The sequence below is a fragment of the Anser brachyrhynchus genome (assembly GCF_964034855.1).
Source record: "Anser brachyrhynchus genome assembly, chromosome: 1".
Taxonomy (NCBI): Eukaryota; Metazoa; Chordata; class Aves; order Anseriformes; family Anatidae; genus Anser; species Anser brachyrhynchus.
Window position 1 is genome coordinate 196,961,934 of NC_137694.1, and position 16,123 is coordinate 196,978,056.

General features: G+C 33.9%; 1 protein-coding gene across 9 annotated transcripts in view; it reads right to left on the reverse strand.

Moving 5' to 3' along the window:
- Positions 1–16,123, reverse strand: part of DYNC2H1 (dynein cytoplasmic 2 heavy chain 1) — a 165,174-nt gene that overhangs the window by 110,166 nt on the left and 38,885 nt on the right. For all 9 annotated transcript variants that reach the window (XR_013945208.1, XR_013945209.1, XM_080576938.1 and 6 more), the window contains 13 exons: positions 15,396–15,655; positions 14,484–14,730; positions 13,469–13,620; positions 12,313–12,457; positions 10,940–11,042; positions 9,276–9,443; positions 9,015–9,139; positions 7,601–7,849; positions 6,305–6,413; positions 5,428–5,541; positions 4,489–4,631; positions 4,007–4,088; positions 1,648–1,802 (listed from right to left, as the gene is read on the reverse strand). Coding sequence is in view for 7 of the 9 variants with exons in the window: in XM_080576938.1 (XP_080433064.1) it covers positions 1,648–1,802; positions 4,007–4,088; positions 4,489–4,631; positions 5,428–5,541; positions 6,305–6,413; positions 7,601–7,849; positions 9,015–9,139; positions 9,276–9,443; positions 10,940–11,042; positions 12,313–12,457; positions 13,469–13,620; positions 14,484–14,730; positions 15,396–15,655 (2,052 nt within the window). In the remaining 2 variants the exon portion in view is untranslated. The remainder of the gene's footprint in view (positions 1–1,647; positions 1,803–4,006; positions 4,089–4,488; positions 4,632–5,427; positions 5,542–6,304; positions 6,414–7,600; positions 7,850–9,014; positions 9,140–9,275; positions 9,444–10,939; positions 11,043–12,312; positions 12,458–13,468; positions 13,621–14,483; positions 14,731–15,395; positions 15,656–16,123) is intronic.

Sequence of the window (16,123 nt, forward strand, 5' to 3'; positions counted from 1 at the left end):
GAACAACATGATTTACTTTTTAATTATGTCAATGAAAATTTCAACAGATTTTAGGTTCATTTGTCATGTTCAACTTTTCATAAAATTTATGTTCCACATTTTCTCATTGTTGTTTACATTTTCTTAGTATTGATTAAATCAAAAAGGAGAGTTGACAGTCCTAGACGTGTTGGTGTAAGGTCTTTTACTACATCCAAAAGTTGAAAATGAAATCCTCAAAATAACAAACTTTTAAAGGAACAGCAACTTGCACAGAATCTTTTTTTTTATTTAATTCAATAACATTTCAATTAACTTATATTAACTCCACACAATTCTATTTCCTATAATAGCAAATCTACAAAAATTGAACAAAATGAAACAAAATATATTATCCTATTTCTACGTATTTTTACGCTCTCTAAAGAACTTAGATGAACATAAAACAAAGCCTAAACCAATTATGTTTATTTTCTTTATCCACACTTTCTAAATTATGTAGTTTAAGAAAATAGAATTATTTCAACACATCTGAAAAAGTACTAAAGATAAAATAAATGTTTGATGTAGCATAGACATCTCCCATTTTCCTGTAAATGATTACTTTTCTCCATCCAAAGAATTCAACTAGTCAATAAAAAAAACACTTCCTATCTTCTTACAAATAAAAAAAAAAAACTATTTCTATCACTACAAACTTAAATTCTTTGTAAATTGCTTACTAGTAATTACTAGTAATTACTGCAATTAGTAAGCTATGGAAAAAAATACTAGCCGGCAGAATAGAAAGAATATAGAATTCAAGGCAAGAAGTTGCAAGTGTGATTTCAGAATAGTACTAGGGATCACTAGGAAAAGGAGCTGAAAGTGAAGGGAAAAGGGAAAAGACAAAAGCATTATCTCCTAAAGGATTGGAAATACGAGGGAAAAAGAAAAGGGAAAAACAAACAAACAAACAAGGAAGTATTAATGGAAAGATAGCAAATAAATTTCAAAAAATAAGCATGTTACACATACAGAACAGGAATAAAGTGACATCTTTGGGATGAACTACATTTGGTCTAGGGTTGCATAAAAGTTTTGATGTGTGGAAAAGTTCGAAATCAATTACAAAACACTAAATAAGAGAAAAACATAAAAAAGGGAGCTTTGGCCAACGCTACAGAAGTAACCCTGAGATTACAGAGTTTACAGCTTATTAAACTAGGAGGATGCAAGAATCACACAAATTAAGTTGCTGTAGAGATATAAAGAAAGGGATGGAGTAGGTAGCTACAGGGAAGGAAAAGTAGACAAGCAGAGGCATAACTTAAATTGATAAAAAGATGGATGTGTTGTTTAAAACACAATTCCATTACATACTGGTGAATAAAATTTAAAGTGCTTGTAAGTACTTTTTACTTTTACAAGAAAACATACCCATTCTGATACATGCTTGAGGTAAAATATTAATGAAAACAAGTAACAAGCCTAAACCCTAGAACTTTTGAACAGAGATGTCCATTAAGATTTGTTCTATTCCTCTTTTAGAATCACAGCATGAGTATAGTCAGACAGGGGTCACCCCACACAACTGTGTTAGCAGCTACAGCTCATAATACACAAGGTATTTCCAAACGCAAGAGTGTTTTTGAAAGGCTGCACGCTAAAAATGTTTTAAATACATACCTGCAAGTGGTTCTGTCTTTTTATTAGCTCTCTTCTTTTACTGTTATTGATTGAACTGTATATGTGAAGGAATGTCATATACCTGCTAGGTGTTGCTCCATACATTTTACATGATTCGTGGATTGCCAGAAATGACTTAAAAAAATCTGAATCACCTGTACAAGAGAAAGTGTCATACAGATAATATAATCATTCTTACCTCACATTACAGTAAGGATGAGTAACAGAAGGGTTTTGAGATATGAATTAACAACATTCTAAATATGACAAAGAGTCTTACCACAAAAGCAGTTTGTAGCAGCCAGAATAAGCTTCCAGATGAAAAAGATACAGAACAATTCTTACAGAATCACAGAAAGGGAAGATGGTGGTGAACTAAGCATTCCTAAGCATTGTCATAGTCAAAGGAAAACAGCCTCTCTAATGGGAAGAGTCAGTACTATAAAGATCCCTTTAGGGCTCAAATCTTAGATTTGTAACAATGTCTCCTCCAGAGGAAAAAGACTGGGCTTTTTCCACATGATCTGATCTTCAGAAGTAAAAAGACTAATTCCAGAGAATACACTGACACCACAGCTTGGACAGTACCATAGGCTACAGTGAGCACTGAAATCTATACAAATAAAAGTAATATCTGCCATAAAAGAAATGAAAGGTTGCTTTCAAATGAATTATGAAGAAATTACTGACTCTCAGAGGAAGAAAGAAAAACAGTAGTTAGCTGGGTAGTCAGAAGGTTGATAAAGTAGCACCTCAACTCACCAGAAAACTGGAAAGAATTAAAATGGTATTACATGTGGTTTGCCTTATAAATTCAAATTCTAAGCATAAAGGTGGGTGGAAACCAAAAAATCAGAAATCCCACTCTTGATGAATAAGGAGCTTATTTTCACGCCATCTGAATGGAGACTACATGGTGACTAATGTCCAAAGATACTAGTTCAGATCTTTATCTGAAGTTCTAATTATTTGCTATACTCTGCTTGGTGTGGAGTACAGGTGAGATTTCTTTTACTTCATCTTCTGTCACTGTGCATAAAGGCAGTTTCCAGATTTATTCACCTCAAGCCTATAAAAATGCAACTTCCAATCATACATAGTGAAAATTAAAAACATACCTCTTCACACAAGTTGCTGCTTGATGGCAAAGTTTAATGTTTCTCACCTTTTGATAAATGATTCTGGACGTTCTACTATATTCATGAATTCAGTACACAAAAACTGTTTCCTTCTCTCTTCCTATGTATTTTTCCCTTCTTACATTCTGCAAAGATATCTACAACACCATGACTTTTCTTCTTCTAACTCATTCCCATTTACTGTCAGCAACCAGATTTGCACAGACATTCCTATTCCTTCAACATGTTTAAAATCGGAACACTTCTCTCTAAATTCCAATCCTAAAATAGTACTTCACCAACTTTTTAATCGTTTGTTATTCTACCTTATCTCCATTTACAGTGTGTCTAGAATGGGTTTGGTAAATTGCTTTTGTCTTTTATGTATGACCACAGTAACATGGTTCTAAACATTGCAACCTTCCTTATATTCTTTTTTGTCTTCTGTTTTTTTGTGTGTTTTTTTTTTTTCCTATGTATTAGTAACTTCTTCCCATCATCAAGGGGAACACTTATCCTATCTGAATTGTTCTCTGAGGAACCACTTAATTCTCCGTTCTAACACCAATATTAGCATTATCATTAACTTGTCTTTCCCTGGTTTTGCTACCAAAGTGTAACCTTTGGTTCTGTTCCTGAAATTCACTATGCACAAACCTGTGCATTTCTCCACTATTCCCAAGGCTCACAAGAAAGCCATTAAAATAAACAGAACAGTAGAGTTTAAAACTTGACTTGTTTAGCCCGGAATCATGAAGATTGAGAGGACAATATCTTTTCTTCTCTATAAACCTCTCCATTGCTAAGTATTCTGAAAGGAAAAAAATTATTAAAATAAAATGAACATGTCTAGAAACATGCCTATGCTAATGGAAGAATGAAAACATATAGACCAGAAAGTATAACAGTTTTCAAAATGTCTCAAAATTTGAGGCTCTGAAATAACATCCACATAGAAAGAAGATGCACAACATAGCAAGATATAGTTTAATCAGTTTATAAAATTGAGTATACAGAGTGGTTACTTGCGACAGAAGAGACTACGTTTGGTGACTCAGAATGCACTTTCCAGGTTAATATTCCTATATGAAAAATGCCTCCCATGTGGACAATACTGAACTTTATGAATATGCTGGCAAAATACTACTCAAAGTACCTATGCTATCGTCTATGCCCAACAGAGACCTGAGTAAGTGCTTAATAAAAAGTTGTAACAAATAGCTGGTCTACCAAAATACTACCTGAATGTTTTTTCTTAAGTTCCTTATGTGCTTTTCCAGTCTTCTCTTGTTCATCTGAATCATACAAAAGCATTTCAGGTATCTAAGAAAATCAAAATGATTTTTTGTATGAAATTAAAATTTGAATTAAAAAAAAACAACTTCAATTTAGTTGCTAATCTGAAAAGATTGAAAATTAGAACTTTATTCATAATAAGGGATTTATAAAATATTTAGAGCCTTCAAGAGATCAGTTCTACAATTGCCTGTAATAGACGACTTCCTGTTAGGTCTGGCAGAAGAACTTTGTTTGCTGTAAGAAACAACAACTAATTCTCAGAGGACACCTACAATAACACAAATTTCAAAGCTACACAACAGAAATTAGAGAGTATCTTAAGTACAACTGTTGGGGATTAAAGGTGTCCAGAATTAAACAATTACTCAGAATTAAACAATGCCTAAGTCTAAGTCTTAAAGACATTACACTTTTAAATCTTTACCTTTTTCATACTGTTTTCGGACCAGGTTTCCATCCACAAAACATGACATTTCTTGTACAGTGCTGGATTACTTTCACAATTTATTGTAAAATTTAAATTGGTAGAATCCATGATCAGGACAACATGCAGATTTTGTTGGATCCCTAAGGAAATGCAACATATATCGTAACTAACAATTTGACTACATGATAGACTTACTGCCAATACAACTGTCCTTCAAATACTTACCAGAAAACAATTTCTGAAAAAAAAAATACTATTGCACTACAACACAGTAGGGCAGGAATTATTACAAATGGAACTTAAGTAACTTAATATAGCATTATATATTCTCATTATGGATATTACAGTGTATTTTTTAATTTAGAAGAGCTGACAGTATTTAAATGGATACCACCAGGTTTACATTCCAATCAGTAGAAAAACAACTAGATATAGTTCCAAGGCCCTTTAGTATGATTGCCAATTGCTGTATTCTTTCAGTCACACTAATTTATTTATTTGTAAACTCTTTTATCTTCTTGTTGGTCCAAGAAGAAATACAAATTATTTAAAAACCTATCTATAAACTTGCTTGTAAGTACTCAGAATCCAAAGAGTTGTAGGTAAAACTGACAAATAGAAGAGAACTCTGTTATGATACACATAACCTAATCAAACCAGAAAACAATGGAGACAAAAGCTTTCCTCCTTTTAATTATTTTCAACAGCAGAATTTATAATACCTTTGTAGAACATTCATGGATACAAAATTTCAGATAGAGGAATAAATTTTAAACTAAGAGTTCTGTGCCCTAACATATCACACTAATCATTATTCCTGCCTGGTTTTTAATAATTACTTGACTGTTCAAAATACACACAAAAAAGATTTAGTAATTATTTGTCCATCATATCACTTTTGTAAACTTGTAATAAATTATAATTCTGTTCTCTTACGATATGTGAAATAGTTGAAAATCGGTCCTGTAAATCCATCTTGTGAAGCTTGATCCTTTAACGGAGATAGCAATGGTTCTAATTCTTCTATTTTATACAGTCCAGGAACTTCTCCTATTTAAAGAATTAATTTTAAATGTCAGATCAAACACACTAGAATTATTCAAATTCATTTAAACAGCCTGGATACAGAATTTGAGTATGGCAGTATTTACCACCATATTTTCATGATTTTCATCACATGAATTCCATCCTTCTTTTCATATCATGAAAATGACCAATTAAATGATAGTAATTCCATTTAAATTAAACAGCCTACCTTTATTACTGAAATATACTTCTACAACTCATTCAAGCCTACCCAAAGACAGTGATTCAATACTGCATATAAATCAAAGTGTTCCTCTGATCAAGGAACAAAGCTAGATAACAAAGTAAAGCCACTTTTGTTATTTGTTATTATTTATCATATTGTTACTTTTAGAAAAGGGGCTTTGCTGATGTTAGTTTAAGTAAATTACTCTGTAAAATTTAGCAAAACATTAGGACACCTCTCAATTTTGAATTTGATTATAAAAAGGGAAACTGTAGAGCTGAATACGTTATCATTCTGTTATTACATTATCCAAAAAAATGCTAAATTACTTAATTTTCAAGGCTGAGGATTTCGAAAGCACTCATATTGCAGGATATGTTAGAGGATAGCAAAGTGAACTTCAAATCCATTGCCTCACGTACAATCACTCTAGCCAAGACTACTGAAAGTTAATTAGCTATCTGGTATGGAAATAAAGTTGGAAAACATCATCTAATTCTGCTTCATTGAACCAACTCTGTGTGTTAAAAGCAGAACCAAATCTTTTTGGATTCACCTCACCTGAAGATAGTAAGCTGTTGATCATCTCAAGGAATGTAGAATGAACAAACTGATAGTCTTCGAGGAGCAAAACCACTTGTTGTGCTTCGATGCCAGCAAGCTCCATCACCTACAAGCAGGGAAGGTATTTTAATCTCAGTATATAGAGTATGTCTTGTTCACAACAGAATGATAATCTTCCTATGGCTATAAATCACATTTTTCTTCCACAGCATCTAAACTGTGATACATTTACAAAAGATTACTAAAAGATTACTGCGTGGTTCAGTTATATGAGATCAAATATAAAGAACAGTCTACCTAGGTGCACAACTTAGTAATAAGAAAACAATTAAAACAGACTGTTTTGTAGAGTATATTTATGCCCTAGATGTGACTCAATTCTGGAGTTGCATCACTTTTTGTGTGGGCTTATCTGTAAAATTTTCTTCAGCCGTTCTGAAGGTATTGGGAGCTCCTTATTCAAGGTTTGCATTTGTTTTTAAAAAGCGTGTATTCTTTCATCAATCACTAAAATTTTACTTGATTCAGCTACTACCCTATGAACAAGCAGACCCTAGCAGAGACAGAATATGAAAACACACTCTCCTATGAAGACAGGCTGAGGGAATTGGGGTTGTTCAGCCTGGAGAAGAGAAGGCTCCGGGGAGAGCTTACAGCGGCCCTTCCAGTACCTTAAGGGGGCCTACAGGAAAGCTGGGGAGGGACTCTTTGTCAAGGGGTGTCAAAGGGGTGTCAAATAAGACAAAAGGGAATGGCTTTAAATAAAAGAGGGGAGATTTAGATTAGATATAAGGACGAAATTCTGTTCTCAGAGTGGTGAGGCACTGGCACAGGCTGCCCAGAGAAGCTGTGGATGCCCCACCCCTGGAGGTGTTCAAGGCCAGGCTGGATGGGGCTTTGAGCAACCTGGTCTGGTGGAAGGCGTCCCTACCCATGGCAGGGGGGTTGGAATTAGGTGTTCTTTAAGGTCCCTTCCAACCCAAACCATTCTGTGATTCTATGATACATGAAGAAAAAAAAAATCCAACATTCACATAAGCTTAGAATTATAATGTTCAGAACACTCAGAAAAACAGCTGTAGTATTCAAGAAAGTAGCTTCAGGCAAGTGCTATGAAGAACAGCATGCGTTCTAAACACTAAGAACTTCTAAAAATCTTTCAGTTAGACTGTTTACATTATGCTTTTCCTAAAATCTCTATCACACAACACTTCTATATCCTTCAAAAATCCCTTATTCTTTTCTAAATACACAACTATGAAACTTCAAATTGTAAGACATTGAGTGACTTACATATTTAAGATCATTTTTGAACTGCTTCAATTCATAGCCTCTGGAAATTTTGGGAGTAATTAGAACAGCTCCGTGCATATGACTAACTAACGAGGTTACTGTTCGACGACCTACACCACTCCGTCCTGCCAAAAGAAGCGATCCTCCAGGAAAACTTAGCACTCTGTCCACTCTAGACATATAGTTGAGGACTTCTTGGAACAGTAAAACCTCTATCTCTTTTTTGTCTCGCCCATAATGAATAACACCCTATTGAGAAAATTTAAAAAAAAGGAAAAAATAAAAGAAAGAAATGCATTAATTGATACTAAATACAACCAGTAAGATATGAAAGCATCCAATATTTAAAAGTTTAGAGAAGAAGGCCTAAGAGGCCACGCTGGTATTCATTACAAATAAATTATTTATGTGATAGAATTTATATACCTTGTTTGCCCTTTTCCAGCAATGAATAGATCACATTACCTTAGCGAACGTATCATGCAACACCCCCAGCAATGGTATCTCCTAGTATTCTTTCATATATTGGAACAGAAGTCTACCACTGAATTCATTAGAATTAAATAATGGGCCAGAACAAAGTCTGATCTGTGTCTCTGACTACAGATGAATATTAGCAAAACACGGAATGGTGTTTTAGGCAGCTAATTGCTGTGTAATTGCAGATTATGAAATTTTCTACTCAAATACATGTAATAATGGATCCTAAGATTAAATTCAGGCCTCATTATACTCAGCAAAACCTCATCTTCGAAGTTCAATATACTTGTGGAATCAGATTTTAAAAAACAGACACACACAAAAAAACCCCTCTGATTACTAAGACTACTGAACTTCATCATTTCCCATATAGTCTGTTGGTCACAAGTTAGCAATTAAGGAGTGGGAGCAGCTTCCCATCTAGAAGACCAGTCCATCAAACACTACTAATAAGGGGCAGATGACCTCAAGGCTCTTATGAAAAATCAATCAGCCTAGCAGAGGTAACATGTTTGCATTTCCTGTTTTATTTTTTATACTTTACCGTTTAAAAGCATGTGAAATCTCCAAACAATGTATTTGTATTTCTTCAAATAGAAATTATGTTTGCAAATTACAAATTCAGAAAGAAAACGTTTAATTAATAAAACACTTTGGTACTCAAACAACAAACATAAGTGTACATCACTGTTTCTCAAAATGTTGTCCATTAGGCTGTTGTAAATCTTAAACAACCTTGCTACAAGGTACTTCTGCTGCCTCCCAGATAGCATCACAGTCTTTCCCACACTTGACCAAATATCAGAAATAATTCCTTAACCAAGCAGCAGACTCCACCCTAAACCTGGTGCTTTTATGTCACTTTCTGCAAAAAAAAAATCTAGGTATCATTGCTATGAATCCTTGCTGTGTATATTCTTTAATCTGGTCTCACTTTTTTAATAGCATCTTTCAGGTCTGTTGAGTTTAGTCTGCCAAGCGGTCTCCCATGTGGTGGTAGTGCTTGTCCTGGAGTAGTGAATGCCTCTTGACAAGCTCCCCAAGTTACATAAAAGATATCTGTGAAAATAAAATGAAACACATTTAAAAGTTCAGGTCCTCAGCTGATGTAGTATCTGACTTGATTAAACTAATTTTATTAGGCAATTTCTAATCGAATATTTCAAACTTATGTAGTATACCTCAAATGCTTTACCTGCCATATTGTCTAGAACATCTGAGCCCCAGTCACTTTGAAACACTTTCATCAAAATGTTATCAAATACATGGAGATCTTTCATGCCTACAAGCTTGTCACGGAACAAACGACATGCCTCGTAAGCAACAATTTCCAATACATAATCTGCAGTTTGTGTAGATGGTCCTAGAAAATTTATAGAAGGAAAGATTTGATTTTATATTTTTCAAAGTAATTTTACATTTCTCAAATTCTCGTTTCAAAATATGAGATTGAAAATGAATAAGTAAAATTACATACCAGCAGGAGAGCATCAGTAAGGAAGAAATAAGAGAAAAAGTAAACACGTTATAAAGTGCTTTTTAATAAAATTTTTGTGTGTCATTACAAGATAAAATGAAAATATTCTATTAGAGAAAGTTCTCCAGTTTAGTTCCAGCATTCTAATGAAAATAAACAATGTGTTGAACACGAAGTAAAAATAAAAAGTCAAAATTCTGGGTAATTAAGAAAAAAAAACATAAAAAGCAAAACAACAAAAAAAGGAGACTTTTAAAGAGAAAGACTGATAATACACACTAAAATAAAAATAAATCCTCCAAACTGTTTGTGTTATAAAATGCCACTGGAGAATACAAAGATATTCACAGAAGAAGGAAGGTGAGATGAGTTTTAAGGTATAGTAAATTACATGCCACATTTTTCATCACTGAAAAAGCATCAGCATGTCACCTTCAGATAAAACAGTGGAGTTCTTAACAGGTTGAGATTACCCATTCCTTGATTGCCAGTATAGCTTTTCTGACCTAATTCAAGCTCCATTTACACCATGTGATGATCAAATAAAGTAAACAGAACACAAGCATAACATTCTTAGCTCTTTTATATTCTTTCAGCAAGCCCTTTATGTAAATCTTTACTATAATTAATGTAAGAGCTAAAATACAATAAGGAGTAACTGCTCATAACCTAGTAATAATGGTTATTTCAAAGGAAAGACAAAAACGAGACTGGAAAGAAGTTCAGGCTGGCTATTTGGAAAAGGACAAAAATTGAATACCTTTCCAAATTTCATATTTTCCAATTTAAAAAAAAAAAAAACTGAGACTGGACTGTAATTATCAAGCATTCCCAAACTGTGAGAATATTTAGGCTTTTATACTGATATTTGTAAGCTTTTATATAAATGATACAGTTTTAGGTATGTTTAAGGGTGGTTCTATTCACTTATTAAGTAGGTCACAGATGGTGTGTAGAAGTTGTAGTTCCAGTCACATCACTAGTTCTACACAATCAGCTATGAAAAGAAAAGCAGGAGAGGCAAGCCTATGGGAATTCAGAAGACAAGACATATTCTCAAAAAAAAAAAAAAAGTAGGGAATAGGAGGGACACTACAAGATCCTTCAGCAGAAAATACAACCCCACACTACTTACTTCCCTGAATCTACAAATAGATGCCACACGCATTTTAAAACATCTTTTTTTTTTTAATGTGTGTACTACATGTTACAGAATGAACTGTTAGACATTTTTCTTCTCTACTGAATAACAGAGTTCACAGTTTAGAAAAAGTACCACAGGTTTACACGTTGCGAATGCAGTCAATAGTAAGAGTAACATCAGTAATATTTTAGGCTATTTTAGAACTTCTTTATCAATGAAAATCAAGTAAATGACTTACCATCTGTTAAATTGTATCTGAATAAACCAAGAACCCACTGAGTAAGAATACATGGTGTAAAAAGGTAATGACTGTGATCATCAACCGTGAATTTTGCTCGTACCTTAAAAAAAAGGCAGTCAGTCAAAAAATAAAAGTGTTATTTTAAAATGTAAAGCACTTGGAAACGTGCTTTTCATTTTTCTTAAAATACCAGGGAAATTAGTCTATTATGGCTATGTATTCAGATATCTCATTTATGCACTCTGTCGTTGTTTCGAAAAATGTGGAGATTGTCTTTTCTGACCACCGAAGACTTTCTCATAATTAGAACTTTTCTTCTCTACCATCTTTGAAGCAAACAACAATTGCATGTCACCTAAAACTATTAGTGCACTTTTACTAGACATAGCATTTTTTTTTTTTTTACCAAATATGAAATACAAAGGGAAATATTCAAGTGTAACACTAGACTACCTAAATGAATAACACTTAGAACTAGAAATGAAGTCTTACAGAAATACTGTCTCTTCACCCAAAAAGGATACTTACGTTTACAACTGTATCTTTAATGCAAAGAATAACTGCGATCCTCAGTTATTTGGTCCCAATATGATGAAATTTAGACTTAAGATTTCGTAGAATACATCAATAATATTATATGAAATTCATGTTAACTTGTGCATGGTAGCCAGTGACTATACCTACATTCCAGTCATAAAGACAGGTTTTGTTTCATGGTTCTGTCTAGATGGGGGCATGCATACATTCTTGGAACATACAGTGAGTGAACATACATTTACATTCCTCCCCTATCTTCCCCAGTAAGGCTATGTACATGATTAAGAAAAGGAATTACTTAAATGTTTTCCTAGGCAGAAGTTCCTAAAATTTTAAGTGGGGGGACAGAACAAGCTTGTGTGCCTAAACAACATTTTATACAAAATAGATACAACATTTTATATAAAAATAGATAATAAATATACACTAGATCTGTGTAAGGGACTCCAACTCCACACTCACCTCTCTCTTCTATTAACATTCTTAAAGCTTGTAATGAGCTTGGATGTTAAAGTACACTATCTCCTGCTCCAGTAAGTAGGAAAATACTACTAACCACATTTTATAAATCAGGATCTGAAAGTATAGATAGGTTAATATACTTACCAAAGTCGTACAAAGCAAGAGCTCTTACCACTTACTCAGTTTGCCACTAATACCTAGAAATCTCTTCCAAATAGTAGCTCTAAAATTGATATCTCATGAAAAAGATACATATTTAGATTTTAATACTGATCAATCTTTTTATTCTCTTGTTAATATAAAAAGCTAATTATTAAAAATATATTTCTGAATCATCCGTCTCCATGAAAAACAAATTTAAATTTCCGTACCTGTTCATATACTTGAACCATAGATCCTGCTAGCTGATGTACTTTTGGTAAAGAACCCCAAACAGGGTGATTCTTTAGGTTTTTCTGTAGTACAGGCTCCAAGTAGGCACTATAAATAGTTTGCAGTTGGTCTCTTTCTGGATAGCTACACAGGAAAAAAAAAAAAAAAAAAGAATTACTATGGACTATCATTCTTATTTTATTAAAAAGATTCAAAATTATACCCACAATTATGGATAAATTTCAGTAAATAAGCTCTCCATCTAGCAGCTAAGTAACATTATTGTTACCCTTAGAAATTTTATAAACACATCTATAAATGTGTTCAGACAAAAAAGAAATTCAATTTCTGTAATTCTGTGGCTAAAGGGCACTTTGATATAAAGCTGCAGAAAGTAGTTTAGTAAAAGTAAAATCATCTGATAGGAAACATATTTCAATCATATCACTACCTGCAGGTAGCTACAGATTGCTCCTTAAGTGGTTTCTAGTGCAAAGAGATACCAAACAACACCAAATCATAGAATCACAGAATGGTTTGGGTTGGAAAGGATCTTAAAGATCATCTAATTTCAACCCCACTGACATGGACAGGGACACCTCCCACCAGACCAGGTTGTGCAAAGCCCCATCCAGCCTGGCCTTGAACACCTCCAGGGATGGGGCACCCACAGGTTCTCTGGGCGATCTGTTCCAGGGCCTCACCACCCTCTGACTAATGAATTTCTTCCCTATATCTAGTCTACATCTACTCCTTTTTAGTCTAGGCCCTCTTTAAATATCAGAAGGCTGCTATAAGGTTTCCCTGGAGCTTTCTTTCCTCTAAGCTAAATAACCCCAAATCTCAGCCTGTCTTTGCAGGAGAGGTACTCCACCCCTCCGATCATCTCTGCGGCCCTCCTCTGGACCTGTTCTAACAGGTCCGTGTCTTTCTTATACTGGGGACCCCAGAGCTGAATGCAGTGCTCCAAGTGGAGTCTCATGACAGCAAAGTAGATGGGGAGAGCCACCTTCTTCAAAATGTAAAGAACCCAAACTGTTAAAAAAGATAAAAGACTAGAACAGCCACATCTTCATAAAGAGTAAATGCAGCAAGGCCCCATGAACAGAGGTTGTATCTAAGTTCTGAGAGTCAAACCTACTTTCACATACTTACTCAACTGCACAAAGACGAACAATAGAAGTAAATCTGGAGGTAAGTTTATTTCTTCCTAATGTCCCTCCAGCTGTCATGGAAGCCACAATCTGGATGTTTTCTAAACCAACCCATTCCAGATTTTCATCGTAGAATCCTTGATATGTCAGAACCTTTTATAATTACATAAACATTTTATTAAAATAAAGTCAACAGCATGTCTTACAAAAAGTAATTAGTGACAAGCATACCATTGTTATTACATTCATAACTGTCAGCGGTATGTTCAGTACTGGTGTCTTTTTCCATAATAGAGTCTGAGATGTAAATTCTTAACCAATTATAAAATCCTGTAGAGAAAAATTAGTCACGTGCTGTGAGGTCAAAGGAAAAGCCTGTATTGGCTAAAATTGCCCATAATTACTTGGTAACTCTCCACAGAGAAAAGCATTGAACATAAGGTACAAATATTGGTTTTCTGCCTTTAGTAGGAGATTAGAAAGTTCATCAGCAATAAGAAGGCTCTAAGTGAAATCTTACTCTGGCCAGATCTTCAGTATTGGAAGCTTTTATGTCTAAAAGTATACTAAAGAGAAACAAATCCAGAAAGGAAATGGATGACACACACGGGTTATTCCACACTAGGCATTCAAAGAAACGTGGAGAAAGAGAAAGGGAATGTGATAAGCAGGAAAAGATATAAAAATCCAGATAAAAGTGTTTTTAAATGCTTCATTTTAACTTCCACTCTATTCTGACGGAAGTATTATGTCACATAATAAACTTACATTGTTAAGCATTGCTTACATTATAACTCACTGAGGCAAGCACTGTCTTTATTGCTTACGCATAAGCCCAACATAAATGTTATTTTATTTCCAGCTGATATCTACATATTCTATCCATGTACAAACAAAAATAATGTCAATACAGATGCAGGATGCTAACTCTGAAAATAATCAATGTAGGTACCTACACTAAACTATTTACAGTATACTTAAGTCTCTTAATAAATAACAAAGACCAAAGTGTTTACCTGCTGCAGAAAAGCCACGAGAGTGATTGTTCCCCATTTATCAGGTTTGGGTAGATTGATATCCTTTAAATACAAAACAAGCCTCTCACAGTCTTTTGGTCTGAATACTCGACCAGTGTTTGTACTGATTACAATGCAAGTTTGACTGAGTTTTTGTATAAGATGTTGAGAGGTAGTTTGTGCACTGCAGTGAATGGTAGCAATCTGAGTGGATCGGAGTTGAGAAAATGCATAACGAAGCAGCATCCTAAAATAGCAAATATGTACATACATGTAAGCATAAATAATATATAAATGCATTAAAATACTGGGTATCCAAAATATTCTACAGCTTTTGAATTAAAATGAATATACTGCATACTATATTAATATAAGAGGTGCTGCGTGAGGTTTGCTGAATTACATATTCTTGCTTTTTAAATGGTATCATTTTCCATTCGAGAAAATTAAATTAAAGCAGAGTATACAGCTACACAGAATAAATAGCTAGTCTAAATACCTTGTACATATTGATCCAACCCAGCTAAATAAGGAACCTAAAATAGGCAACAGAATGAGTTTAATTCAGTTGCCTGCACACAGGCACCTAGGATGACCTCTTGAGATGAGACCAGGTATCTCATGTGCCTTTCAGCTGTTGCCCCATAATAGTACAGGTTTTTCAAAAGGTCCTGTTTCACATCTAAAAGCCTCATGCAGATGTCTTAGCTACATAGTGGCAGCTTGAGCTTTCCCTGAATTTATCGATTTGCCACGATAGAAAGTTTCATTTCATTAATATATAAATGATAAATAAATTATATTCTGCAACTAAAAATTAGTTCACATGATAAAACCATTAATACAACATATTACAAACTTTTTCAAACAGCTAGAAGTATATTTTGCTTAAAATAGCAATTTTTTTTTTACCCCTTTCCACATCCTTCAGGACCCACAAGAAGAAATGGCTCCTTATTGTTCAAGTCTAGCCAGGGTCTAAAGTAATCTAACCCCCTCTGCATGTCAGGGGTTTGGATGACAGGAAGTGTTTGAAGATTACTGAAATGGCCAGCTGTTAAATTTTCATTTTTCTTCAGCTGATATAGCATTAGTTGTCCAGTGTCGGTGTCATAATATGTGTCCAGGGGCTTCCTTGGATTTGGTGGAGATTCTTGTGCCCAAGTGAAGATCTTAAAATAAAATAAAATAAAGTAAAATAAGGTTTCTGTTAATTCCATATTCCAAATGACAAGAGCAACAATTTGAAATTCATATAAAGAATGTTTGAATAATAATTTTATAAAAACAAGCATTTCAGTAATCCATTTTATACTTTTAAGGCTATTTTTGAAATTGAATTCAATCATATTATGCGTGTTTTACAATGAAAACCTTAATGAAACAGTAACATATTCTCTTCCACATATTTCTTTTTTTGGAAATATAAAGAATCATCAACTCATTGAAATCAAAGAATATAAAATAGTGTATTTAGCAAACCTTTATATAAACTTTTTGTTATTATTATTAAGCAACATTCATAATAATAAGACGAAAAACAAGATAATTCATTGCCATGCATGAACAGCTAATTCCAGAAGCTGAGTCCATCCTTAACCATCTGCCCTGCATGTAAGTTACAGGCTGTCTTTTGGAAA